The sequence below is a fragment of the Natator depressus genome, chromosome 8 (genome assembly GCF_965152275.1).
Source record: "Natator depressus isolate rNatDep1 chromosome 8, rNatDep2.hap1, whole genome shotgun sequence".
NCBI lineage: Eukaryota > Metazoa > Chordata > Testudines > Cheloniidae > Natator > Natator depressus.
This window is the reverse complement of record NC_134241.1, coordinates 7,135,412-7,163,240: the sequence shown is the minus strand read 5'-3', so window position 1 is coordinate 7,163,240 and position 27,829 is coordinate 7,135,412. Positions and strand designations below refer to the sequence as shown.

Genomic DNA, 27,829 nt, shown 5'->3' with positions numbered 1-27,829 from the left:
GCTCCTGCCGGTGGGCGGGCGCCGGGAGCTGCCCCAGGAAGTGCCGCCATGCCAGCCCCAGGACTTTGGCGGTGACGGTGAGCGGTCCGTCCCCAATATCGGGACAAAGGGCGTCCTGACCGACGTGCGGTCGGGACACGGGACAAATGGGTTAAAATCGGGACATCTGGTCACCCTATTCCGGCCCTGCAAAGCCACCTCCCTTCCAGGGCTGAGTTCTCCTGCTGGGCCACTACATCAGCCTGGCAAAACGGACTGTTGCCTTTCTGAGACAGACCTGCGGCTGGTGCCAAAATGACCGCTCTGGGAACAGAAGGCCCCAGCATTCCCCTGGGGCAGCAGCACAAGCTTCCCTCAGGTGCACTCTCCGGTGCGCCTCCGCTCTGACCAGGAGAAGCTGCCTGCTCAGGTCAGGCACCAGCTCGGTTTCTACATCCCTTCTCATCTCAGCCAACAGGCCTGCCTGCTGCGATGGAGGCTTTTGTGCCACGGATACCCGGCCTTCGACTGAGTCTACTGACCCCAGGCCATTGAAATGCAGTCACATGACGACTTTCCACCCATCCCAGTCTAAGCTGGGTGTCTGAAACCTGGCAAATGTGCATCACTATGAATTAGGGTGACCAGATGTCCCGATTTTTATAGGGACAGTCCCGGTTTTTGGGTCTTTTTCTTTATAGGTTCCTATTACCCCCCACTCTGTCCCGATTTTTCACACTTGCTGGCTTGTCACCCTACTATGAATAGATCTGACAGAACAGGACCTGACTGGAGATTTCTAAGAAGCCGGGAAGAGAGGACCAAGATAGATATCCCTAGTCCTCTTCTCTCCGTGTTTCCTGTCTTTGGCCCAATCCGGCCCTGCCTCTATCAGCTTGCGTGCGGCTTTGGCTGCGTGGCGCCCTATGCTGGACGCGGATTTCCTTGCGCAACTGGTATCAAAAATAATCCCCAGGAAGGATTGCGAAGGGGCCTGGTTTCATTTCCTTTTTTATCAGGAACAGCCGTGGTAGCAAAGCTGGATTGGAAAGCCCCAGCCCTGCTGTGGAGGGGGAAAAGGAGGGGCCTTGCCCCCTGCCCATGAGCTGAGTGGGTGGCCAAAGCTCCTGTGTTACACGGGCTGCTTCTGGCTTCCAAGCAACGAGGGCAGCTCACCTACCCCTGTCGAGCTCTCCACTCCCGGCTTTGCCTGGCTGGCAGTGATTCAGCAAGAGGAGGAGAGGGAACAGAGGAGCCCTGACACGATTCCAGTGTGGTCTGGTGGCTCAACCCCTGCACTAGCACTCAGGACCTAGGCTCTAGCCCCAGCTCTGCCACTCACTTGCTGAGTGACCTTTGGCAACTCCCTTCGCCTCTCTGTGCCTCAGTTTTCCCATCTGTAAAGTGAGGTAATGACACTGATCTCCTTCATAAAGCTCTTTGAGAGCTGCTGATGTGAAGAGCTAGGGATTATTCATCTTCCCCCAGCACTGCCTCGCCTATTGGAATTTAAAACAAAGAGAACATCCTGGAGAATGCTCATTGGAACCAGGCGCTCTTTCCGACCTGAAAGACCCGAATCTCCTTCCTTGAAAGCACTCGCATGGGAGCTTGCAGAAAAGCACTTCCTCTTTCTGTGCAGTCGAGTGGTTAGAGCAGGGGCCTGGGAGTCAGAAGGTCTGGATCCCATTCCCAGCTCTGCAAGAAATTCACAGTGACGCAGTTTAGCCTCTCAATCTGAAGGATGATTCAGAGCTACTAGTCGCACAGGGATAGATGAGGGGTAGTCCTGTGCTCTAGAGTCCTTGAACAAAAGGGGCTGTATTTGTGGGCAGTCATTACTGCTGTTTTCTAAGTTCCTGCATAGGACCCTAGAAAGCATGATCATGTGGTTCCATTACAGGTAAAGCTGGGGTTAAAGTAAGAGGGGAAAGGGGGGGCAGAGGGAAATCTCCCCTTCCTCTCCCTGACTTGGGGGACCAGTGCTCCCACAGCTCCCACTCCTCTATGGCTGGCGGGGAGAGTTCCCCACCTATCTAGACTAACCAAGGTGTAACACCACGAGGCAAAGCACTCTGGGAACTGGGATGCAAATGGCACTAATTACCCTGAGCACTTGTTGCCATTTCAGAGACAGGAGAATACTTAAGGAGCTGACTGAGGATATATCTGAGCCATTAGCAATTATCTCTGAAAAGTCATGGAAGATGGGAGACATTCCAGAAGACTGGAAAAGGGCAAATATAGTGTCCTTCTATAAAAAGGGGAATAAGGACAACCCGGGGAATTACAGACCAGTCAGCTTAACTTCTGTACCTGGAAAGATAATGGAGCAAATAATTAAGCAATTTGCAAACATCTAGAAGATAATAAGGTGATAAATAACAGTCAGCATGGATTTGTCAAGAACAAATCATGTCAAACCAATCGCATAGCTTTCTTTGACAGGGTAACAAGCCTTGTGGATGGGGGGAAGCAGTAGATGTGGTATAGCTTGACTTTAGTAAGGCTTTCGATACTGTCTCGCATGACCTTCTCAAAAACAAACTAGGGAAATGCAATCTAGATGGAGCTACTATAAGATGGGTGAATAACTGGTTGGAAAATCATCCCCAGAGAGCAGTTATCAGTGGTTCACAGTCATGCTGGAAGGACATAATCAGTGGGGTCCCGCAGGGATCGGTTCTGGGTCCGGTTCTGTTCAATATCTTCATCGATGATTTAGATAATGGCATACAGAATACACTTATAAAGTTTGCGGACGATACCGAGCTGGGAGGGGTTGCAAGTGCTTTGGAGGATAGGATTAAAATTTAAAATGATCTGGACAAACTGGAGAAATGGTCTGAAGTAAATAGGATGAAATTCAATAAGGACAAATGCAAAGTACTCCACTTAGGAAGGAACAATCAGTTGCACACACACAAAATGGGACATGACTGCCTAGGTAGGAGTACTGTGGAAAGGGATCTGGGGGTCATAGTGGATCACAAGCTAAATATGAGTCAACAGTGTAACACTGTTGAAAAAAAAGCAAACCTCATTCTGGGATGTATTAGCAGGAGTAAACAAGACACAAGAAGTAATTCTTCCATTCTACTCCACACTGATTAGGCCTCAACTGGAGTACTGTGTCCAGTTCTGGGTGCCACATTTCAGGAAAGATGTGGACAGATTGGAGAAAGTCCAGAGAACAGCAACAAAAATGATTAAAGGTCTAGGAAACATGACCTATGAGGGAAGATTGAAAAAATTGGGTTTGTTTAGTCTGGAGAAGAGAAGACTGAGAGGGGACATGATAACAGTTTTCAAGTACATAAAAGGTTGTTACAAGGAGGAGAGAGAAAAATTGTTCTTCTTAACCTCTGAGGATAGGACAAGAAGCAATGGGCTTAAATTGCAGCAAGGGCGGTTTAGGTTGGACATTAGGAAAAAATTAATAACTGTCAGGGTGGTTAAGCCCTGGAATAAATTGCCTAGGGAGGTTGTGGAATCTCCATCATTGGGGATTTTTAAGAGCAGGTTAGACAAACACCTGTCAGGGATGGTCTAGATAATACTTAGTCCTGCCTTGAGTTCAGGGGACTGGACTAGATGACTGCTCAAGGTCCCTTTCAGTTCTATGATTTTTTGATTTGTTGTCAGGATAATGGACTGTTTGGACTATTTGGGGAGTGGGGGAGGATCAAGGGAGTCAGGTGAGAGTTCTGCCTCCATCCTTGGGAAGAGAGATTTCCGCCCGGTAGAACAAGGCGTGTGTGCGCCTGCTGGAACCGGGCAGGAAAGGCTGGGTCCCTGACTCACGCTGCCTTTGGAGATGTAGTTGGAATCTCTCATGATATCTCTGGCCAGGCCAAAGTCACAGATCTTCACCAGCTTCCCCTCGCAGATGAGGACGTTCCTTGCTGCCAGGTCTCGGTGCACACACTGTAAGGGAGGAGACAGGGTGTTGTTAGAAGGGGTGCCCAGGCCACAGAAACACCTGCATTCAGAGCAACAGAAGGCGCCACAGAGGTTGCCATGGTACCAGAGCAAACCCCCACAGAGAGCAGCGAAACGAGCAATCTTGCAGATTGCAGATGGACAGTCGGAGTCTTGGAGCAGCAGGGTTAGGCCAGCCTGGCTTATGCCTTCACGTACCCCGGACATAGCATGCTCACTGGGTTTGCTCAAGCATTGCACTGGCACCAGCAAAGAAGGCAGGCTCTTCCGGTATCAATCCATCACTGAAGCACGGACAGTTGATACGGCTGGCATCTCATTTAATGCAAGTTGCCTGGCCAGGCATGTGAAGGGGACTGGGAGACCCACCAGAAATGTCACTCTGGGCTTCTCTCTAGGGCCGTCCCCATTGCTGTCACACCCCAGCTAAATACTTTTCCTAACAAACAACAGAGCTTTGGTTACATTCACAATTGGCTGAAGCTCAGCCAGTCAAATTAGCCTTGGAGACCCCGGGAGCTCTGTCCTCATTGGCAGTTCGGCTTTAATACCCACTGTTTCCAGAAGCCCTAGCGCTGCACCAGGGAGCCTGGCTGCTGGACGGGGGTCTGGAGAGAGCTCTGCCCCAGGCTGGGTTGCTTGTTCATTGGCACAAGACTGGCCTCTGGTGAGGACGCTTAGGCTGGCTCTGAGGAAAGGGCACCGGACAGCACCAGAACCACCCGGAGAGTGGTTCTAGGGGGCTGCAGGCTGGGGGTTTGGAAGGCAGTGCTTGGCCTGATTGGAGCCAGACCTACTTTAACATGTAGTCTGGTCACACAGGCCCCATGACAGTGCCAGAAAGTCGAGGCGGTCAGTAGCTATTCAATGCAAAGGCCTGTTCTCTCCTGAGGGAGGCAACATCGTCAGAGAGGCAGAGTCGGCTCCTGGTGAAGCCTGACTGAAGGTTTGGCTGGTCAAGAGGGCTTTCACATCACACAGTAAGAAGAAGCTTTGATTTCTTCCCTTTCAGAGTCAACTCCCGCCAAACCCACCTGCCAACTCAGCACACGTACGTTTTTGGACGCGAGGAACTCCATCCCGTTGGCCACCTGGAAACTAAACCCAACCAGGTCTGTGTAGCTGAGGAGCGGGGACTCGTTTATCAGGGTCACGCGATCCGTCCTTTCGGGAGCTGGAGGGAGGAAAAGGGCAGAACAGAGGGACGCACAACGGCTGTTACCAGGCTCCCACACGGATTAAAGCTGGGGCTCGCGTCGGAGGGAACAGAAGTTGGTCTGGGGTTTTTCAGGCCTCCACAGAGCCTTAGTGTGGGAGAAACTGTGCCAGCACTGTTCTGGCTCAACAGACCCTGCGGGAATCAGCTCACATCCCAACCAGCTCCTAAAGCAAAGGAAACCAGTCACCCCGGCACAAACACCATCTCCCTCCCGTCCAGGGACTCCCGTTACCTGAGGGGGAATAGCTGTCCAGCTCGTACGGGGTGCCGTAGTTGGAGGACTCAATGTCAGCATACTTGATCTCTCCCTTCATATCAGACATGGGAACGTAGTCCAGGAAGTCATCCTTGCTCATATCCATGTAGCCCCCGTCGCTTTCGACAGAGAAGGAGGTGAGACTGGAATGGGGAAGCAAAGAAACCATTTAGAACAGATAGTGTAAGAGAAAGGTTGGAGTGGATTTCAGATTCAGAGAAGGGAGGCTTAATTTCTGGGACTGTGGTTATGGAGGGCCAGAATTCCAAACATAGGCATGGACAATTGCACACATATCATTGCTCAGGCCTGAGTTGTGGGTGCAAATTCCGATGCACAAAGCAGGAACTAGCACTTGCATGGCCACATGTGAGCAAATGCCCCCTTTCCACACGCACCTGGGAAATTTGTTGCATATCTGAGGTGTGCACATATCCACATATGCCTAAGGGCAAAAATCGGAGTCTGAATTTCCTTCTCCCTCTACAGGAGAGGGGGCCACCCCAGCTGGGGCTACGGGGAGCGCTGGTACATTTGAAAGCCCTGGAAATGAATGACTCTGAAGACTGAACTGCCCTCTTCTCTTGGGAGAGGTGGCAGGAGCCACACTAAACTGAATTTTTAAAATCCACATTCTTTAGTTAACCACTGGGTCACATCTCCTACAAGGCCTGAGCCCAGCCTCTCTAAGCACACTTGCAATTTGGTGCCTACATGTTTTCCCGTGTGAGTTTTTGCACAGGAGTCAACTCACATTGGTGCAGGTGAACGGGGTCCTTAGAGGGAGGCCTGTGGTCTGTATGCAAAAGTGTGTGCAAATTTGCCTGCTTACTCTTGCATGCTCGTGTGTAGGCGGGCAGCTGGGCTGGAGCAGAACAGCCCTTGCTGGGAGTGCAGCACCAGTCTTTAAATGGTTAATGCTAACCAAACTCAAGTTTGGCTCTATGCCTTTAAACTAGTCAACAAGAGATGACTGCTTAGTTATAGTATTTAAGTAGAAGCCAAACCCTGCCCTGCCCTGCCCTGCCCCGCCCCGCCCCGCCCCGCCCCTAGTATTCTGGGCTAGTACTAAGAACCTCCTCTTCTGTTCCTCTCTCACTCAGCACTGCCCAGTTCAAACACAGGCAAGCCTTCTTAACTGGTGTGCTAGCTCCCTATTGGTCAGTGCCTCCTCATGGCCCTTCTAGGCCCCTGGAGGACTGCGTCTCATTGGTAGCCTGGCCCTGAGCAGGTTTTCCTTAAGCAGAAGAGTCCAGATCTGGGCCAGGCTGTCAGGGACCCAAAGCCTCTAGCAGGCGGCAGAGAAGGCCTGACAGACCCCATCACAGTGTGCAAATATGGTGATGGTGCATATCTAATTAGCCATTTACATGTGCTGCTATGGTAACCCTGTACACAAAACCTGAGGTCTCCTTTTGGGCCTGACTACCTAAATGGTAACTATCCATTTTAGGGTTGCTAAAGGCCCCACCCCTTCTCCGAGGCCCCGCCCCTGCTTGCTCCATCCCCCGTCTCTCTGTCATTCGCTCTCCCCCACCCTCACTCACTTTCACCGGGCTGGGGCAGGGGGTTGGGGTGCGGGAGGGGGGTGATGGCTCCGGCTGGGGGTGTGGGCTCTGGGGTGGGGCTGGGGATGATGGGTTTGGGGTGCAGGAGGGGGTTGGGGTGTTGTGGGGGTGTGGGCTCTGCCTGGGAGAGTGGGCGCTGGGATGGGGCCAGGGATGAGGGGTTTGGGGTGCAGGAGGGGGCTGGGGAGTTGGGGGGTGTGGGCTCCAGCTGGGGGGATGGGCAGTGGGGTGGGGCTGTGGATGAGGGGTTTGAGGTGCAGGAAGGGGCTCGGGTGTTGTGGGGGTGTGGGCTCCACCTGGGGGGGTGGGTGCTGGGGTGGGGCTGGAGATGACGGGTTTGGGGTGCAGGAGGGGGCTAGGGTGTGGGGGGGGTGTGGGCTCCGGCTGGGGGTGTGGGCTCTGGGGTGGGGCTGTGGATGAGGGGTTTGACATGTAGGAGCGGGCTAGAGTGTTGTGGGGGTGCAGGCTCTGGCTGGGGGGGATGCTGGGGGCGCCAGGGATGAGGGGTTTGGGGTGCAGGAGGGGGCTGGGGTGTTGGGGGGTGTGGTCTTTGGCTGGGGGGGTGGGCAGTGGGGTGGGGCCAGGAATGAGGGTTTGGGGTGCAGGAGGGGGCTGGGAGAGGGTGCTGGGCTTTTGTGGGGGGTGTGCGAGCATCCAGGAAGGAGTTTGGGTGTAGGATGGGACTCCGGGCTGGGGCAGGGGGTTGGGGTGCAGGAGGGTTGTGGGGTCCCAGCAGTGCTTACCGTGGCTCCCAGGATGCGGCCGCCAGGTCCCTGTGGCCCCTAGACGCATGGATGGCCAGGGAGGCTCTGCAGGCACCACCCCCACAGCTCCTATTGGTCACAGTTCTCAGCCAATGGGAGCTGTGGAGCGGGCACTCGGGGCGGGGGCAGCACATGGAACCTCCCAGGCCCTGCCCACCCAGTGCCTAGGGGCCGCAGGGACCTGGCGGCCGCTTCCAGGAGCCGTTCAGAGCTAGGGCAGGGAGCCTGCCTTAGCCCTGGGCCCCTGCTGCTCCGCCGACTGGGCTTTTAACAGCCTGGTCAGTGGTGCCGACCGGAGCCGCCAGGGTCACCGGGGGTTCCAGTCAAAAACCGGATGCCTGGCAATCCCAATCCATGTAGACTGCACAATTGCAACTGGCATGCAGAAATCCAAGGTTTTGCACCTGCCAAAACTCCCCTGAAAAGCTGCGGTATGCACAAAATTGTAGGTAGCATTTTCAAGGCCTTAATTTGAAGACTGAGAGCCCAGATTAATGTTCTTTTGTTCAACATTTATTATTGCCTCATCTGACTTGAAATGGAAACTGCAAGGGCTTCCATCAATGTACTGAGCGCCTGTCTTGTTTCACTACTGCTTCTGTGCACTGGGACAAAACACTGCTTTGTAATGTCCTTCTGCGATGCCTCTCAGTCAGTCCGCACAGAGATTCCCACACCTCTTATGGCAGCCGGACAGTAACAGGACTATTTTCCGTTGTTTCAGCCGGGGAAGGAGAGCTGTCACAAAGCTGTGCTAAATCTGCCCACTTCGGCACTGAGCTCAACAGGACCTGTTCGGCAAATGCAGAGCTAAAAGCAGAAAATTCCAGGGCGGGACCCAGATCCGCAAAGGTATTTAGGTTCCTAACTTCCATTGAAATTAATGTACCGCAGATCTGGTCCATAGGTTAGCCTACCCTTAAGTCACCAGTCTTCCCCGGTGTGAACAAGAGAACATAATCTGTAGGGTTTAGGACAGGACCCTTCTGTGGCTGGCTGGGATGGCTGCATGCATAAAGGGAATAGAAGGCAGGGGCACCAGAACAGGGGGGGCCATGGCCCCCCCCACTTTTAAAAGTGAGAGGGGATAGCCCTCCCACTTTATCATGTTGTGGGAGGAGGGGCTAGAGAGAAGTGAGCAGGGGGTGAGTCTTGGGGGGAAGGGGCAGTGCAAAGGCGGGGCCTTGGGGGAAATCAGAGTGCAAGGGCGGGGGCTCAGGGATAAGGGGCGGCGCGGGGGCAGGGCCTTGGGGGAAGGGGCAGGGCCTCGGGGGAAGGAGTGGCATGGGGGGCGGGGCCATTGTCTGAGCGCCATTGGCCCCCCTACTTTTAGAGACCTTCTGCTGCTCCTGAGAAGGCTATTACTTTAAAGGCACCTGTACACCTTGTCCTCTTCGGAGGCATTCCCATACACCTCCATCTCTCGCCTTGCTTTCTCAGTGTAGTACTGGAGGAAGGTGTGTTTGTTCCGGAGCAGGTAGTCCACGAGGTCTCCGTAGCGGCAACACTCCGTTATGATATAGATGGGGCCTGCAGGAGAGGAGAACGCTTGACTCAGTGTGGTGTGGGCTTGGGCCCTTTTCTTAGCGACCACAGCTGGGTGGGAAAGGCGGTTCCTGTCTTGTGAACATTTTCAAGATAACAAAGAATTTCCCTGTCCCGAATTAGGACGAAAAGTTAAATCTTGCAAACTGTCATGAACTGGAAACCCCCTCGAAACGTTTGGTTCTGGGTCAGCTGGAACATTTCATTTCAGTTTCGACCATTTTTTATTGACAAACAATTTTATTGACTACGCTTAGCTTAAATTTCAAAACAACAAGTCACTTTGAGACAGAAAATTGGTATCTTTCATTGTGAAAATGTCGACAATTTCTACACTTTTCAGCATTTTTTTTTTGGTTGAAAAATTTGTCTGAACCGACTTCTTCCTGAGAACAGGTTCAGTTTGACAAATCAGCATTTTCTAGTGAAATTCCCGACCGGCTTTACTGCCAACCCCTTCACAAAGAGGTGTCTGCACGTTCTCACAACCACTTGTAAGAGGACTCAGGAAGCCCAAGGGACGAAGGCCCATTGCTTTGCTGGGGGTTTGGGACACTCGGATGAGTGGAGAGCAGGCAGGACCACTGGCCTTCGAGTTTGGAGCACCGTTGGCTACCTGGGCTCTCCATGGGTCATGCTGCTGGAAGGAGATCGAATGGAGATCATTTTCTTATACCTGCTGCTGGAGAGGGATGGACACGCAGCAGGGAGGAGTGGAGTCTGGCAACTCACGCAGAGTTTTCTCCCATTCAGGCAGCAGGCCCATGCGGACAGATGGGCCGGGCTGCCTAAACTCAACCTGGTCACCATACTAAGGGTGGTGACCTCTAAGCAGGATGCTCATGTTTGGGGCAGTACGGGGAGGGGACGGGTACCAGCTGTGATGAAGGGGAGGTCATGTCCAGGGGAGGGACAAGGGAGGGGACAGGTACCTCCTTTGGTGCAGGCTCCAAGCAAGTTGACAATGTTTAGGTGAGGTCCCAGGTGGCTCATGATCTTCAGCTCAGACATCAGGGCCTGCTTCTCGCTGGTCCTGGCGGTAGCTGTTAAACGGACCCATCAGTAAGATGAAATAAGAATGCTGAGGTGTGAGAGATGCGAGCATGACCCTGACACATGCACATCCACAAGGAACTGGTGTCACATACACAGCACTGGGTCGTCAGAGGGAGGGGTGCTCTGAGCACAAGGCTGGGAGCCGGGAGCTCCTGAGTTCTTATCCAGGCTATGATACTGACATAAGCAACTCCCTCTGCTTACCTAGACCTTTGCCTTTTGGAGAGAAGGCAAGAAAGACAGTGGTGCTTAGAAATAAATCCCTGTCCGTGCTAGGCAGGGGCCACAGAACCCTGCTAGAATCACCTGTGAGTGAACAGACGTGTAGCTAGCACAGTCCTGATCCCACCATGGGCAGGGCTGGGAGCGGTGAGACAATGACTGACCCAGCTGGTGTCTATGCAGAGGGAGGGAATGTCTCCCGGTGAGAGGGAACAAGCAAGGGAGAGAGAGGGAAGGAAGCAGTGGGGGAGAGCAATGGAAGAGGGGTAGAGTGGCAGTGAACGAAGGGAAGAGATGGTGGGAAACTCACATTTGAGCATTTTCACGGCCACTCGCATCGTGGATTGCGAATGGCTCAGGCCATGGGCCGTTGCCTCCACAACTCGGCCAAAGGCTCCGGATCCGAGAGTGCGACCTGCAGCAAAACACCAGGGAGATGCAGATTTCAGCTGCAACAGCAACCCTCAGAGGGCCAGACGGGAGGGGCCCACAAGGCAGCTGCTCAGAAAGTGTGCGTCCCTTACTGGAAAGACAGCAGCACCCCCCACCACCGGCGATTGCAGCAGTGAATGGCGAAAGCTGGGAGTTATTATGTCTGTGCCAGGGCTGATTTCTGGCTGGCTGGGAAGCGTGTTAATAAAGAGGAAAAGTCCGAGGCTCCTTTCCCAAACAGAACTGTAGCTATTCCAGATATGGTCACCTGGGGTAGCACTGTTTGACAATTCCATCCCCGCAGAGGTTCATGCTCAGAGGTGCTTTATACTGCCTGGTTTCCTTCTGACAGTTCAGTGATCATTTTGACGGGGGCCTGGATCTATCGGCCCTGAGATTTCTAATGGGTCCTATTCCCCCGCTCTCTGTTCCCCCATGCATGTTGGGACCAGGCCTACCAAAAGTTCCTGAGCCCAAGGAAAGTCCTGGGTGTTTCTACCCCACCCATATGCCCTCCTGCTCTCCCAGCCCCCTAGGCGGTTGTGAAGGGCTCCGAGATCCCCAGGTAAAGGGCTGTAGGAGGATGGGGAATGCTCACATTGTTATTCCCACAATGGAGGCAGTTCTTCAACGCTGAATGTGGGTTCATGGATGGTCCCATATGTACTAGTGTGCTCCCGCCCTCTGGGGGCTGCCTCCAATGCTGGGAGCATAGCTAACATCACCCTGATGCTGCCCAAGCAGCAATGCCCCTGGTTCAGGCGGAGCGGAGAGAGAACCATGGCCTAGAGGCAGGGCCACCAGACCTGACGGCCCTGTGGAATGTGCCTCACTAGCCCACCCCAAAGCAGGCAGTAGCCCACTGAATTCCCCTAAATGCCCTAAGGAGCACAGGCTCTGGGTGCGATCTGGTTGTGCTCCCCATGTCCCATCTCTCTATGCTAAGAATGTCGGCGTGTCGGTGACATGCACATCCCGTGAAAGTGCATCTGTGGTCCACCTCCTGCCCAGCTGGCCCTGGCTACAGGCCCACCTCTGGCATTGGAGGCATGCTCTCCCTCTGTGGAGTTATGGATTTGTGCCCCGTTCTTTTACGTCCCTTTCACTGAGCATCCCCTGGTGATTCCTGCTGAGCACACGGTACCTAGCACTAGCTTGTCCCGGGAGAGCTCCCAGCTGCAGTCGTAGGGGAGTTGCATCGGATCCACGTAGATGTACTCATGTCCATCGGAGCTGACCGACTCAATCACCTTCCAACGGATTTCATAGCGAGGCTTCTGGAGAGGGGGAAGGGAGGGGAGAGCTGAGAGTGGGGCTGTGCTGGGAGGTGTCCCCTGCAGACAGTGACCCTGCACCCTCTGCCGCCCACAGCCCCAGCAGGGAGACATCCCAGCGGTGCTGCCTCGCACAGTATGGCCAGAGGGAAGGTCCGCCGCTGCGCGTCACACCGGTGAGCTCAGGTGGCACGGATGCCGGCTTCCTCCGGGCCTTGGAGGTGCTCAACCCCCCTCTCTGCCTCAGGCCCCGCCCCCACCTGACCCCTTCCCCCAAGCCTCCCCACCTCTTCCCCCCCGCCTCACCTCTTCCCACCCACTTCCACCCCAGACCCCGCCCCATCCCACCTCTTCTCCCAAGCGCCCATCCCTGCCCCGCCTCTTTCTGCTTAGTTCTGCCTCCTCCCCCAACCATCCCTGCTCCTCCCTCCTCCCCCGCAGCACCTCCTACATGCCGCAGAACAGCTGATCGGGAGGCACTGGGAAGGAGGGGAAGGAGTTGATCGGCAGGGCCACCGGCGGATGCGAGGGGCTGAGGGTGAGGGGGGCGTTGGCTGCTGGTGGGTGCTAAGCACTAAATTTTTTCCCTGGGTGATCAGCCCTGGAGCACCCACGAAGTTGGCGCCTCCAGCTCTGCACCAAGGAGCTAGAAGAGGGGGCTGTTCCCCAGCTGCCCATTGCAGCCCGGCCAAGCCCTCTCAGTGCATGCAGTCAAAGGGAGGAGACCTCCCCACCTCCCGAAGGGGGAGACGGTGCTCGCTCTGACCTTCAGCCACAGGACGATGAGGATCACCAGGAAGATGACGGCAAGCACCACCACCAAGGCCAGAATGACTGAGATGATGATCATCTTAAAGGGCAAAGCTATAACAAGAACCACATGGGAAACAATCAGATGCCTCCAGCCCCACGTGGCCTGGGGAGCTCAGGGCAGCCACTTGGGAGAAACTAGCCAAGAGGGCCTCATCCAAAATGCCCCACTCTGAGACCTTGCCCTGTCTTGTCCCATAAGTCCTGCTCCCCCTCCCTCTCCAAACCTCCCCGGATGACTTCAACCCCTGGCAGCCACTGCTGGGGCCTGGGGCACATCTTGGTGCTTTCGTGCCATCCCTTGGAAACTGACAGGCCTCTGCGGTGTCCCCTGGCTGGCTGTACCCAGCCCTTACTCCCATGAGAAGTGTTCACTGATCCAGACCAGCCAGGGATGCCCAGAGAGGACCTCTCCCTTCTCTGCTGGACTCAGGGTAACCCTGGACAATTATTGCCTGTCCCTAGAACTAATCCCCCCGAGGGGTGCTGGAAAGAGGCACAAACACATGGGGAGGGGGGGCACTCCATCGGGGTGCGGTGGGAAGGAATTAGTGGTGACGCTCCAGCCCCTTTGCTGCAGGAGAGCTCCCCAGGGCCCAGAGGCTTTTGGAAGAGATTTGACCTCATGGCTGTGTACAGAGCCATGGGCTGGAGGAGGCAGTGGTCTGGCTCTGGGTGGGAGCTGGCCCGGCTGACCCTTTAGCCCAGAGCGTCGGTTCCTTTTTTAGTGGCCTAGCCTCAGCCCTCTCACACCCTATAAATGTGTGGCTGTGGCTCCCCCTAGTGCCTGCAGCCTGGATAACAAGTTGCTCACACGAATGCTGGTGAAATATACTGAGGGTGATGCCCGCTTGCTATCTGTTTGTGCAAACACCCTGCTCTCCCTTCGCACGGACGCTGTGGGGTCTGTCTCTGGCACATCCACCCGCTCCTGGTTTCTACACTGATGTTACTGCTCGGTGTCAGGATAGAGGACATTACAACTGGATTATGCAAAGAAAGGGGATGTGTAAATTTTACCCTTTGGACACAGACTCCAAAGCAGGAGGCAGTAGCTCTGCAGGAAGACAAGCCGGGAGAGGGAGGGGAGGAATGGGGCTATTTTATCCAGCTAGGCAAAGCATGCACATACCAGGCACGAAGTTGCCTCATTCAGGTGGCACAAATTGTTGGACACATCCAATGGGCACCAAGGGCTCCAGCTACGCTGCTCCAGAAAGAGGCCTCTTCTGCTTGAACTAAAGGAGCAGGCTGCAAACACTAGTCCCCCAGCCTGGGCTAAGTTTCCACCCCACAGCAAACAGCGCAGAGACCTGCACACGTGGGACAAAGCGAGTGCCAGCCAACTCACCGTGTGAGACCAGGGTGATGTCCTGAAAGTTACTGCCCAGGAGGTTCTGCACAGAGCATCTGATGAGCAGGGGTTCGTCCACCCTGCGGAGCCGCAGCGTGCTGTTCACTCTGTAAACCTTCAGTGTCTCGTGGTACGTGGAGATGGTCTGCAGGTTGATCTCCTCTGAGCTGTTCCCCAGGACCCTGGTGGGCTGCTCCTTGGTGCCGCACCTTCCAGTTGAAAAAGCCACACATGGGAGACAATCCCGGCTGCATGACGCTGCGGGATGCTGTATTATAGCTCTTATAGCTCGGCTCTTTGTGACCCTGCCTGTGCCCCGCAAATGCTTGCGGATAACAGCTCTTCCTCCAGTGAGCTTCCCTGCCCCGCTGACTTCCCTGGCGCTGCATCTCTACTAACACAGAGCCCTTTGTTTGGTCTCATGCTCCATCACTGATGAGCTGGGGGGACTCAAGTGAGCCCCATCTCAGCTTCTGTTTTGAGGCACTTGTTCCAGCCCCTTTCCTCGTAAACAGTAAGTGACACAAACGAATGGCGAGGGCTGGAGGGAACAAGCCGCTGGGCTCCATTTCTCGCAGCACAACACGCGGATCTGCTGGTACCTGCGCAGCTCCGGGAATGGAGATTTAGAACAGTGCACTGCTGCGGCAGAGCCAGCAGGGGGAGCACCCACTGATTTTTGTGTGTCCCATGAGAAATAATATCCGGGCCTCACAGAGGATGTTAGAAAACAAAAATGGGAGATTCAAGACTGGTGAGGACAAGCTGTGCCAATCTGCAGCAATAGGCCAAAGGTCAGCCCCTAAATGACCTGATTCACATGTGCTGTGACTGCTGCCTATCACATAAGCCAGCCTCCCGTCTGTCTGTCCATATTCACCTGTTGTCTCTTGTCTTAGACTGGAAGCTCTCTTGGGCAGGGACTGTATTTTTGTTCTGTGTCTGTACCCCTAGTGCACTGGGGTTCCCATCTGTGGCTGGCGCTGCTAGGCACTATGGTAATACAAATAATAACTGAGGTGAACAACCAGAGCTCCGTCTCCTTTACCCCACTGGCAGAGATCTAAACCCCTTCAGGACTGAGATTATGGAGCACTAACTAGACACACAAGTGCATCAATTATTCAGTAAAATTCAGTCCCAATTTTTCCCAACAGGACACACGGTAAGCGAGGTGTGGGAGGTCTGGGCATGGGGCGAGAAATGCCTAGAGATGTCCAGTTCCCGGTTTCTCACAGCAGGAAGTGCTACAGGGCATGGTCCAGTAGCTTTGGGTGAGAGGACACCCACAACTGTCAGTCCCATCCTCGCCCAGCAAGAGGCGCTTTACACACTTTTCCATGCCTGCACTGGGTCACCAGGCCCCCTCACCTTTTGATGTCGCTGCAGGTGAACCACCTGAGCTCCGGCTGGGGCATCCCTTCAGTGGAGCACGTGACGGTCTGCTCCCCACTGCTGGCATTGCTGTTCTCCTTCAGCGACAACACGTTGGCGGGCACTGGGAAGGGAAAAGAGAGAGTCAGCCATTTGCTTTGCCGGCAGGAGGGGAGCAGGAAAGCCTCCCTTTTGGAGCCTGCGAGATCCCACCGTGTGTTTGGAGAGAGACTGCCAGGGGGCAGGAACTCATCCATGCTCGAGAACATGAGTGAAGTAAGTAGTCACTCTGCAGAGGGCCGAGGAGGGGCCTGGGCTGGTGGCCGTGTACACAGCTATGGTCCCTTCAGCAATAGCTGTACAATTTGAGGGCCCCCAGCCGCTGGAATGGAGGATGAGCATGTCCTCTCCCTTGAAGTCCACTGCTGGAGGCAGAGGGTGAGCCGAGGTGGTGCGGGCAGTAGGTTTCCCTCCCAGAGTGCCCTGCTAGCTGGTGGGGGACTAGCAGGGAACACTTCTACACCTCAGATGGGCTGCGATTTAAGGGGCAAATTCAGACACAGTGTAAGTGGGGTCAGCGCCACTCTGCTGTGTCTGCTAGACCTGCACCCATTTCACGACGGGCCCCCGAGTCCCACCGCACTGGGAACGTGTTATGCCCAGGGAGGGTCGACAGATTTCCAGCAACATGTTTTTTTTGAAAAAAGGCTTTTTGAGCAAAACGAAAAAATGTTTTGGTAACACACGTCGGGAGTTTTGAAAACTGGGAAATTTGACTGGAAATGGTTTCTGAAAACTACAGATCTTTTGTGGTTCTGGTTTTGTAGTTCTAGGGAAATAAAAAAAACATTGGAAATTCAAAAACAAACAAACAAACCCCAAACCAAAAAAACCTCTACAACTTTCTCCCACAAAATTTCCCGCAAAAAACAACTGGCATTTTCGGACTGTTTTTAGGCAGGAACACACACAGGCAGTATGTACTGCCACCTGACGGACCAAATGTGAAGCATTCACCTGCCTTCGATTGTTTGTTGTACGCACATGGCGATAGTATTGCTTAGTTTCAATAGGCAATGGTGCCAATCCCGGTTCCTGAGGTGAATCAATCTGAGACATTTCGAGTGAGGGTGTTGTCTGCTTCCGCCTGTTGTTCTGACAAAAATGACCCAAAGAGGCTGCAGTCAAAGCAGCCGGGTCTTTATGTCCCGCTGTGAATTGTGGCGGGAGCTGCTAGGACCCTCTCTAACCCGCGGTGTCTCAAAGGTCGGTGGTGCTGCCTCCTCACCGTTAATTTGCAGGTAGAAGGACAGCTCCTGCGTGTCATCCTCATGGGATGCCCGGACGGTGTAGTATCCCCCTTCTTTCTGCTTCACCCGCACCAGGGTCAGAGTGGTTTGGTACCTGGAGGGAAAAGGATCCCAGAGCAGTGAAAATGGGAAGACACTCTCTGCTGCCCAACAGGTGTACTGGGGTGAGTCGCTCCCATCCAGCCTAACCCTGAGGCTGGCACAGAAACCGCACAGCAAACGGTCGAGTCCGGATCAATGTGGAGGACCCCCCACCACGTTCTGGCTAGGCACGGAGAATTCCCATCGCCCTGCTCCACTCAGGATGGGAGCGGTTGTATCGCTGGGCCCTTGCCACACCAATCTCTGGGGGGAGGGCTGTGTCCCACCCACCGGGGCCACCTCACCTGGTTTCCGACAGGTTCTTGCTGGTGATGGCGAATTCGCTGCTGTTCCCCACCCACAGAGTCTCATTGTCCTTCAGCCACAGGATGGTTGGCTGCGGATAGGCCTCGATCTGCACCTGGATGGTGCGACTCTTGTGCACCTCGGCCAACTCGATGTTGTTCAGACCAGTGTGGAACCTCACAAAGCCACGCTCTGCAGAGGGTTCAGAGAGGGGCAGGGTCAGCACCCCATCCCAGGGCCTGCTCCCAAGAAAGGAGAAGGAGCAGGGAGGCTGGGGGGAGACAGAGAGAAGGGTGGGAGGGGGTAGGGTTGCCAACTTTCTACTTGCACATAACCAAACCCCCTTGTCCTGCCCTCCACCCCGCCCCTCCTCTGAGGCCCTGCCCATGCCCCACCCCTTCTCTGAGGCCCAGCCCCCCAATCACTCCCCCCCCGGCCCCCCCCCCGCCCGTTGCTCGCTTTCCCCACCCTCACACACTCGCTCATTTTCACTGTGCTGGCTCAGGGGGCTGGAGTGCAGGAGGGGGGTGAGGGCTTCAGCTGGGGGTACGGGCTCTGGGGTGGGGCCAGGAATGAGGGGTTTGGGGTGCAGGAGGGGGCTCCGGGCTGGGGGGTGGAGCAGAGGGGGTCAGAGTATGGAAGGGAGCTCTGAGCTGAGGCAGGGCGTTGGAGTTGCGGGGGAGAGGGCTCTGTCTGGGGATGCAGACTCTGGGGTGGGGATGAGGGGTTTGGGGTGTAGGAGGGTGCTCTGGGCTGGGACCAAGGGGTTCGGAGGGTGGGATGGGGAATCAGGGCTGGGACTGGGGGTTGGGGCATGGGGGGTTGTGAGGGCTCTGGCTGGGGGTGCGGGCTCTAGGGTGGGGCTAAGGATGAGGAGTTTGGGGTGCTCCAGGCTGGGACTGAGGGGTTTGGAGGGAGGGAGGTAGGAGGGAGGGGGGATCAGGGCTGGGGAGGAGGCTCAAGGCAGTGTTTACCTCAAGCAGCTCCCGGAAACAGTGGCATGTCCTCCCTCCGGCTCCTATGCAGAGGCGTGGCCAGGCGGCTCTGTATGCTGCCCTGTCCACAGGTGCCACCCCTGCAGCTCCCATTGGCCGCGGTTCCCTGGCTCCCCCTACATGTAGGAGCTGGAAAGAGGACATGCCACTGCTTCCCGAGAGCTACGTGGCATGGAGGCTAGCAGGGAGCCTGCCAGCCCCGCTGTGCAGTGGCACCAACTGGACAGTCAAAGGCATAGTGAGCAGTGCTAACTGGAGCTGCCAGGATCCCTTTTCAACCAGGAGTTCCAGTCCAAAACTGGACACCTGGTCACCCTAGGAGGGGGGATCTAGCTACTCGTCATATGGATACACATCTCTATTTGTTAAGAGTAGAGATGGCCCAATGCCCCTGAAATCTCGGGGCAATTTGATCTGGATCCAATCTTTGTGCCTCAGACCCGTCTTTAGTTGGAGGATGGTCCTTCCAAGGTCTGTGAGGGGTGCTCTGGAGACCGACGGCTTCTAGGAAGCCAGCAAAACTCACAGCAGGAAAGGAGTTTGTTATTCTCCCACAGTATTTTTGCCAGCAAGTTAAAGAAGTATGGATTGGATGAATGGACTATAAGGTGGGCAGAAAGCTGGCTAGACTGTCAGGCTCAACGGGTAGTGATCAAAGGTTTGATGTACAGCTGGAAGCTGGTATCAAGCGGAGTGCCCCAGGGGTTGGTCCTGGGGACAGTTTTGTTCAACATCTTCATTAATGATCTGGATGATGGGATGGCTTGCACCCTCAGCAAATTCGTGGATGACACTAAGCTGGGGGGAGAGGTAGATATGCTGGAGGGTAGGGATAGAGTCCAGGGTGACCTAGACAAATTAGAGGATTGGGCCAAAAGAAATCTGATGAGGTTCAACAAGGACAAGTGCAGAGTCCTGCACTTAGGAAGGAAGAATCCCATGCACTGCTACAGGCTGGGGACCGACTGGCTAAGCGGCAGTTCTGCAGAAAAGGATCTGGGGATTACAGTGGATGAGAAGCTGGATATAAGCAGTGTGCCCTTATTGCCAGGAAGGCTAACAGCATATTGGGCTTCACTAATAGGAGCATTGCCAGCAGATCGAGGGAAGTGATTATTCCCCTCTATTCGGCACTGGTGAGGCCACATCTGGAATATTGCGTCCAGTTTTTGGCCCCCAACTACAGAAAGGATGTGGACAAATTGGAGAGAGTCCAGCGGAGGGCAACAAAAATGATTAGGGGACTGGAGCACATGACTTACGAGGAGAGGCTGAGGGAACTGGGCTTGTTTAATCTGCAGAAGAGAAGACTGAGGGGGGATTTGATAGCAGCCTTCAACTACCTGAAGGGGAGTTCCAAAGAGGATGGAGTTCAGCTGTTCTCAGTGGTGGCAAATGACAGAACAAGGAGCAATGGTCTCAAGTTGCAATGGGGGAGGTCTGGGTTGGATATTAGGAAACACTATTTCACTAGGAGGGTGGTGAAGCACTGGAATGGGTTACCTAGGGAGATGGTGGAATCTCCATCCTTAGAGGTTTTTAAGGTCAGGCTTGACAAAGCCCTGGCTCGGATGATTTAGTTGGGGTTGGTCCTGCTTTGAGCAGGGGGTTGGACTAGATGACCTCCTGAGGTCCCTTCCAACCCTACTCTTCTATGATTCTGAAGAGGCAGGTTTCACTCAATAAAATCCAGTTTAAAATGAGAGGAATTACACACATGAGGCGAGTGTGTTTGGCCGAGCCAGCTCCTGTGTCCTGGGGAGGCTGCAGCCGAGCTCCAGCCACATCTCAAGGGGCCTCAGATGTCCTAGGCCCAGCATGGACGAGTAGCTCATTGTCTCTTGCCCATGGCTATAAGCAAAATGCTGGGGTTTTTTTACATGGGGGAGTAAGTGGGGGTGATTCTAGGCCTCTTTGGGGGGTGGGTGAGTGACTTCCTGGGAGCAGGGGTTGCCAGGGCCATGTGGAAGAGGTATGAAGCCAGGCCTGCATGGCATGAGGAGAGAGAGGTTGGAGGGCTAGCTGGTGCCCAGAGCTAGCTGGCCCTGAGAGTGTGGCAACGCACCGATCACGTTGACCTCAATGTCCTTCTTGTCCATATTCTGGAGGTAGACCTCGGAGACGTGGCAGATGTAGGTGCCGGCGTCCTCCAGCTCTGCGTTCTGGATGGTCACGGTGGAGCGGATGTCATGGCTGGATCCAGGCAAGAAGGCCATCACAGGATCCACGGCCTTACCTGCCTGTGCAGGGGAGAGAGGAGACCCCCCGCCCCGTGAGATCAGCAATGACAAGACCGCCAGGCCAGGGGAGCACTGGAATCTGGACCCTCCCCCGTGTGTTTGGATCAGCCTGCGTATGCAGTGGGGGCCCTCAGCCTTCTCCAGCTGAAGAACTCACTGCAGGGTCAGGCATGAACACAGCTCTGGGCTTGCCCTTGTCCTGGGGCCCCAGGAGCAGGAGCGCTGGAAGGAGCTCCCTTCAGAGTCCACCGGCCCCGCTCCCTAGTCACTGCCAGAGGTCACTCTTCCCCTGAGAGGCAGGGTTTGTAGAGAAGGGGCGAGCGGCTCTCCCACCTCGCCCGGGCTCCAGTGAGCAGTACTTCCCCACAGCTCCCCCTCCTGCCTCAGTCTACTTGAACTCAGCCCTGCATTGCTGGCCCAGCCAGCTGCGGGAGGGAGCATTGACCAGCGGGCCGAGTCCCCCCCAGAGGAAGGATGGCCCAGTGGTTTAGGGCACCAGCCTTGGACTTGGGAGACTTGGGTTCGGTCCCCTGCTTCACCCCACGCTCCCTGTGTGACCCTACATAAGCCACGTAGTGCCTCAGTTTCGCATCTGTAAACAGGGATTACAGCACTTCCCTACCTCCCAGTGGGGCTGTGACGTGTTCAGGTAGGATGAGGACCAGATACGTACCTTAGACAGACACAGGACATGACCTTGCAATGCGGGGGTGCAATGGCTTTACCCAAAAGGTGCAGGGTTTAGACCCACCACAAGCTGCCCCCTGACTTCACCCCCACCTTCCAGGTAGCCAGGGCTGTGTGCTGCATATGCCAGCTAGGTCAAAAGCCCAGGACTCCCAGCTGCTGTGGGGCATCTCCTCCCTCTTGGGCTCTGTGGTGGACGTGTGATGGTCTCACGGGCCAGAGCCCGACAGCAATTTAAACCCTGAGAGCTGCTCTCTCAGCCAATGCACCAAAGTCTGAACTGGGGCCCTCCAGAGCTAAATCCGTGAGTCTCTGAAGCTTGAACTAAGGAGCCAGACTCTCAAGCCGAGGCCTGTAGCAGACTCACAGACTGTGTCAGGCGGGCACCGAGGGAGACACGTGGCGGGTGGCCAGACGGCAGCTGTGCACCCCCTGTGGGAGCCGAGTCCTGGGGCTCCTGCCGTGAAGGGGGCAGCCCGGCTTGACACAGACGTGGCCTTGGCCCGCTATCTCCTGGCACAGCTGGCAAGGGGAGGAGCTGCCAATCTGGTTACAGAGCGTGGGCTGCAGCACTCACCTCCTGGCGAGGGTAAAACCAGCTGAAATCGACCACTTCGTTGCCGCTTACAGTGCACATCACGGTGATGTTCTCGCCTCGCTTCACCACGGTCTGCACCGCGCTGATGGAAACATTGAGGGACGAGACTAAAGAGGAGGGAGGGAAACAGCAGGGGGTGAATCATTGCTTGGGAGAGCCAAACCCTAGGCAGCTGGCATGCTGGGACCACTACTTCCCACCATCGTCTCATGGCTTCCTTGTTCTCCCCGTCTGTCTGCATCCACCTGCTGTCTCTTGTCTCTTACTCAGCTTGTAAGCCCTCTGGGGCAGAGATGGCCTCTTTGGTCTAGGACCGTGCAGTGCCTAGCGTTACAGGGCTCTGGCCACTAGGCTTTACTGCAAATACAAATGAACAGGGATTACAATCTCAGCTGAGTTCAAGGGCAAAATGTCCCAGGCTCCGACCAGCACTGTGGAGTGAGGCAGGGGCATGATCTTAAAGAGATCCTGGGGAGCCCAGGGACCTCCGGGGAGCCAGGGAATTCTCCGGGGGAAGCAAAGAGGAAGCCCTTTTCTCAATGGAATCCAGCATGGCTCTGACGTGTTCCACCTTGTGCCCACTTTACCGCCCTGTGAGACCGTTCCCTTCCCCAGGAGCTGGGGCTGCGGGCTCAGCAGGGAAGGAGTGCGTGGACCTGCACTGAGCACTATGCCTGCCGTCGGAGCTTGTCATTAGGAACGGCTCAGGGCAGGAAGGACAGGGGGTCTGCAGTCCCGAGAGGAGAGCCTGTTCCTCTGGGGGCGCTGCTGGAGCACTGTGGTGGAAACTCAGAACTGAGTGACCCCAGAGGCCTGGCTTCTGCTTTTATTTACCATGGTACATGCTCATTATGGCAAAGCCAATGGAGAGCCACTGGGGTAAACGAGGGCAAAATGTACCCCATAGAAAGCAGTGCCCGAATCCTCTTTCACCCAGGAAAGGGTGGCCTCTCCAGCAGGGCCGCGGTCAGAACACAGTGATGCTACACCATACACCAAGCCACAGCTCACGTTGATAACAGACGTGCTCCTGAGACAGAGAAGCGACAAAGGAGGAAAGAACGGGCACACCACTCCAGCCAACAACTATGTCTCCTCCAAGACTACTCCTGTCACTTCTGTGGGAAAATCTGCAGGGCAAGAATTGGGCTCCTCAGCCACTTAAAAACTCACCAGTGACCCCCCTGGACAGACACCATCCTCGCAGCGAGGGGCAGCCGAAGAAGATATTTAGCTGGAGAGAGGCTGAAGCTGCCTTTAGACAGATCAGCCCAGACCCCTCTGATCCATCCCACCGGGGCAGACCTAAGAAGTGGCTCACCCTGGATTCTGTAGACGTAATACGCCTCAGAGTCCGCCTCCCGCTCATCTAGCGTTGCCCGGCAGATGTAGGTCTTGTCTTCAAAGAACCCCTTGAAGCCTTGTTGCCTGTCATAGACCGCGGGAATTGGGTTCTCCACCTTCCTCTCATAGAGAGTCACCCTGGCCTGGGGGTCAGTGACGCGGCACGGGATGGTGGCCTCACTGTTGCCGGTGATGAAGATGAATGATTCCTCGGAGGTTGTGGGGAGGAAGACCAAGGAGGGGTCTGCAGAAGGGAAAGGGGGAAGGCAATCCAGTTACAAGAGAGACAGGAGCAGAACTTGCTTTGCAGCCCTGATTGCAACTTCCCACGAGCCACGGGATGGGACAACACCTCTGCTTGGAGACGGATGTACTAAACCCCCGGGACGTTTCTTTCCGAAGCTGCTGGGGTTATTACTAGGGACATGTCCCATCGGGTCTGCGTGCCTTGTTCTCCAAGACGTGAGTTTCACTCACTTTTTCTTTCCAATGATCCTCTCCCACCTGGGGGCCTATACTTCTCCCGGTCTGCACCAGGCCCCTGCGCTGGGGGTGGGGGGCTGCAGGGGCACTTCGATGCAGATAGGCGACTCCAGCCTCCCACGCATGTCGCTCATTCTCTTAGGTCCTGTCGTCCCCCGCAGCCCTACTGCAGAGTAGAGGAACCCCCCTCTACCATCTTCAAATTCAGCCCCATCCTTCCACTGGCCTCCATCCCCCAGAGATGCACACAGAGAGGGGATGGGGGTGCTCTGTCCCCTACCTGGCACAAAGACATAGACGGCCTGTCTCTCCGCGTGCTTCTGGTTCTGGGATTGGTTGTAGGTGCAGACGTACTCCCCCGTGTCAAGGCCTGTCACGTTCCAGAGTCTGAGCGTGCTGGAAAAGGTGCCGTCTCTCCACTCCGGCGATGCGGCTATGGGCTGCGTGTCCCGTTCCCAGACCACCTCGGCCTCCCCCGAGCATGTCAGTGAGAAGTTGCTCAAGAGACTGAGGATGACTTCGGGGTCGCTGGGTGAAATGTGCAGCTTGCTGCTTCCAGACACCGCAGCTGGCAAACCTAGGAGAGAGCGTAGAGAGTAAACCAGAGTGGGGCAATGGAGCCACTGAGCTCAGTGGGGCTGGATCAGAACCTAGAGCAGGAGCATTTGGTTTGAGAGGGTAAGTAACCCATTGTGGCGTTCAGGAATGACCTCACGGCTCCATCGCTACGGACTTGGAGCTAACTGTTGCCACCATAGGCTGAGATCCATACAGCAACATGGGTGCTCCCTCTGCCGGCTTCACCGCAGCTCTTAATACACATGGACTCTTGCCACTGCCACCCGGCCTGGGGTTTTCAGAACCGACCGGGGGATTTAGACACCCAACTCCCGTTCATTTGATTGAGAGTGTGTGTCAAAATCCTGCGGAACCCGCCCCCCAAGCCATTCACGTTTTGGATGGAGCCCCCACACCTGTCATACCTGCCATCAGCAATAACCAGACCATCCGAATGAATAAGTATTCTCTCTGGGGATCTCAAAGCTCATTGCACTCTTTGATGCATTTAGCCTCCCAGCAACACTAGGCGGTAGATAAGTTTTATTACCCCCATTTACAGATGGGAAAACTGAGGCCCAGCATGAATAGAACCCAGGTCCTCCTGACTCCCAGTGTTGCGCTGTACCTAAATGACCACCCCGCACATGTATGAGGTAACAGTGCACCCCCAAGGGACTGTAGAGCTCAGTTTTCATGTGAACATTTGGGATGGGATGGCACAGACGGTGAGTGTGCAAACTGTCCAGGTGTGAGTCAGGTGCCAGCCTTTGAAAACTTGGACGCTAAAAGTTTGTGCACTGAGCCAAATTCACCATCTTGCGGCGTGATGCCTTTACACCTGCCCTCGGGATCGTGGAAGGGAACTTTTGGGGTGGACAATGCTGTGAGAATCTGGCCAGGTGGCACCTGGAGGGCCCCTCACAGCCTGCTGATAGCTGTGCTTCCTATGAATCCCCTTGCTCTGGTTTATTTGCCCCAGAAATGCTGAGTCCAAGAGTTGTGTTTATAGCCAACAGTGCACGTGTCACAGAAATGACCCTGGCCCTGATGCAAGTTCACCTCACTCCCTCCTCACTGAGGTCCTCAGATGCATATTCTGAAGGCCCGGAAGGGTCCTGCATTAGATGTGACAGGTCAACCGCTAGGGAGCTCCCTCCCCATCAGCTCTGTTCCCATGGGGCAGTGTGGGAAGAGACATGGATGAGGTTGGACCATGTTGTTTAACAAAAAAAAAAAAGGGGGGGGGGAAGCAAAAATAAACTTTCCAGGAAATCCTTTAGACGCAATACAGAAGGCAACTTCTTCCTGAATTGTTTCCTGTGCCACTCCCTGTCAGCTCTTCCTTGCTGACGGCTTCCTAGCTGCCCTCTTTGCTCAGACTTGCCCCTACACACATGTTCCTGGCAGAAGAAGCACGCTGGAATTGGAGGGCGCACACAGTATTCCACTCAGCGCCCTCCCGCCAGGGCTCCTAAAGCATTGCGCTCCCATTGGCAGGCGGGGTGTAGCTGAGGTGGGGTCCCTTGCTGAGCTACACGCACCTCACCGGCCCAGAGCAGTGAAGAGAGAGAGAACAATTTTTGAAGCCGAGTTTTTGCACTATTGTGCATGTACCTGGGAGGGGAGATTCAGTGAGCCGGGGAGCCTAGAGCAAATGAATGTGGGGATACCTGCCTCATCCCCTGCTAGCGATGGCAGCTGAGTCCTGACTCAGCTTCTAAGAACTGTTCATCCCTAGGCTGGCAGAGCACCTCGGCTGCACTTTGCAGCTCTCCCCACAAGGCTGCGTGAGAGACACGCGTGTAGCCACTGGAATCCTCCTCTCGACACATCTCACATGCATCAAAGCCCTGTAGGAAAAGGAAATTGGGCCCTGATTTGGACCAGAAATGTGTGACACTAGCCCTTTAAATATGAATGCTGGTGTGGGTGTTTGTCTGCCTGTGTGTGTGTGAGTGTGTGTGTGTGGATGTCTATGCATGGGACTGTGGGTGCACAGGTGTGTGTGTTCATCTCAGCCCCACTGCCCCCCATCGCCCTAATCATTCTGTCCCCAAAGCAGGAAGCGTCCTTGGAGAAATCATCCGTCAGCAAAGAATCACCCTCATGCCCAGCCACACGCTCACCTGCGAGAAAGAGGAGGAACATCTTCAGACCTGGAAGGAGCATGGTGGGGTTCAGCTGCACTGCAGGCCGCATCCTGTCCAAGGCAACCCACAATTAGTGCAATGACACCAGAAAGGACTCCTAGGTCAGCCCCCATCTCCCTAAGTATACTGTTACCCGGCCTTCTCAGCCCCCAGACCAGCTCAGTGCAGCCCCCAGGTTTCTGCAGGGAGCAGGACCTTTTTATTTCATGTTTCCAAGGCACTTGGCTTGTTTGAGGATGATGATGGTCCAGGCTTGTGGAGTTTACTCCCCTTCTCAAGTCCCCCTCGCTGAGGGCCCTAACCCCACCATCTGCCCCCAGCCCTCTCTTGAGACCTATCAGGCCGCAGGTGAATACACCAGGCAAAAGGACCCATCTTTGTTATTCTGACATCCCTTTGGCTGTTGACTCCCCTCTTCTGGATCCTATCCCTGGGGCGGTCTAGGTGACTCTTCCAAACACACAGGCAGGGCCTTGGCAGTGAAACCACCGGGAGAAAACTGAACAGGGGCTGTGTCAGGACATCCCTTGCTGGCTGCCAGCATGCCAGGAGTGTCATGTTTCCCTCCAGTCTTCTGAGGCCACTGGTCATCTCAGGCCATGGTCCAACGTGAGCTTCTCTCTGTCTCTCACTCTTAGCAGGCCAACCTAGTTTCCCTCATTCTGGAGTCACATAGAGGCCAACTCTAAAGTGTCTCTTGTGAGAAGGGATTTTGCTGAGTGTTTCAGTGAAATGTGTCACATCTTGCTCATCGTTTTTTTGAAATCTCAGTCCTTTGAACTGGACCAGCCGCAGAGCCCTGCTCTCTCTTCCTCCTTTCCTTATTCTCTTCTCCCCTTGGTCAAGGGTTGGGGAGAAAGGTGGACCCTGGGATCTTTTACTCCTGAAAAATCCAACTTTTTGTTGAAAAAACGAATACATTTTGGGTGGTTTGGGTTTTCTTGCAAAATATTGAAAGTTTCGGAGGAAAGCAGACCTTACCACACACATTTTCACTTGGTTAAAATCTTGAGTTTCCCCCACCCCCCCACCCCCAAGCCCAGTCTGGAGCCCCCTTCTGCACCCCAAACCCCTCATCCCTGGCCCCAGCCCAGAGCCCACACCCCTAGCCAGAGCCTTCACCCACCCTGCACCCCAACCCCCTGCCCCAGCCCAGAGTCCCCTCCCACTTCCCAAACCCCTCATCCTGACCCCACTCCAGAGCCTGCACCCCTAGCCGGAGCCCACACCCACCTCCTGCATCCCAACACCCTGCCCCAGCCTGGTGAAAGTGAGTGAG

At 55.1% G+C, this 27,829-nt stretch overlaps 1 protein-coding gene across 1 annotated transcript in view; it reads right to left on the bottom strand.

The window, feature by feature from the left end:
* The window catches only part of PDGFRB (platelet derived growth factor receptor beta), a 61,920-nt gene that overhangs the window by 11,451 nt on the left and 22,640 nt on the right, over positions 1 to 27,829 (bottom strand). The window contains exons 2-18 of the mRNA XM_074960307.1: positions 26,527 to 26,600; positions 24,120 to 24,416; positions 23,334 to 23,600; positions 21,992 to 22,119; positions 20,553 to 20,727; positions 17,492 to 17,684; positions 17,084 to 17,199; positions 15,793 to 15,919; positions 14,419 to 14,630; positions 13,024 to 13,121; positions 12,128 to 12,260; positions 10,862 to 10,966; positions 10,206 to 10,316; positions 9,105 to 9,258; positions 5,373 to 5,539; positions 4,977 to 5,095; positions 3,784 to 3,906 (exon numbers count right to left, since the gene is read on the bottom strand). Of these exons, the coding sequence (XP_074816408.1) occupies positions 3,784 to 3,906; positions 4,977 to 5,095; positions 5,373 to 5,539; positions 9,105 to 9,258; positions 10,206 to 10,316; positions 10,862 to 10,966; positions 12,128 to 12,260; positions 13,024 to 13,121; positions 14,419 to 14,630; positions 15,793 to 15,919; positions 17,084 to 17,199; positions 17,492 to 17,684; positions 20,553 to 20,727; positions 21,992 to 22,119; positions 23,334 to 23,600; positions 24,120 to 24,416; positions 26,527 to 26,599 (2,598 nt within the window). The 5' untranslated portion in view covers position 26,600. The remainder of the gene's footprint in view (positions 1 to 3,783; positions 3,907 to 4,976; positions 5,096 to 5,372; positions 5,540 to 9,104; positions 9,259 to 10,205; positions 10,317 to 10,861; positions 10,967 to 12,127; positions 12,261 to 13,023; positions 13,122 to 14,418; positions 14,631 to 15,792; positions 15,920 to 17,083; positions 17,200 to 17,491; positions 17,685 to 20,552; positions 20,728 to 21,991; positions 22,120 to 23,333; positions 23,601 to 24,119; positions 24,417 to 26,526; positions 26,601 to 27,829) is intronic.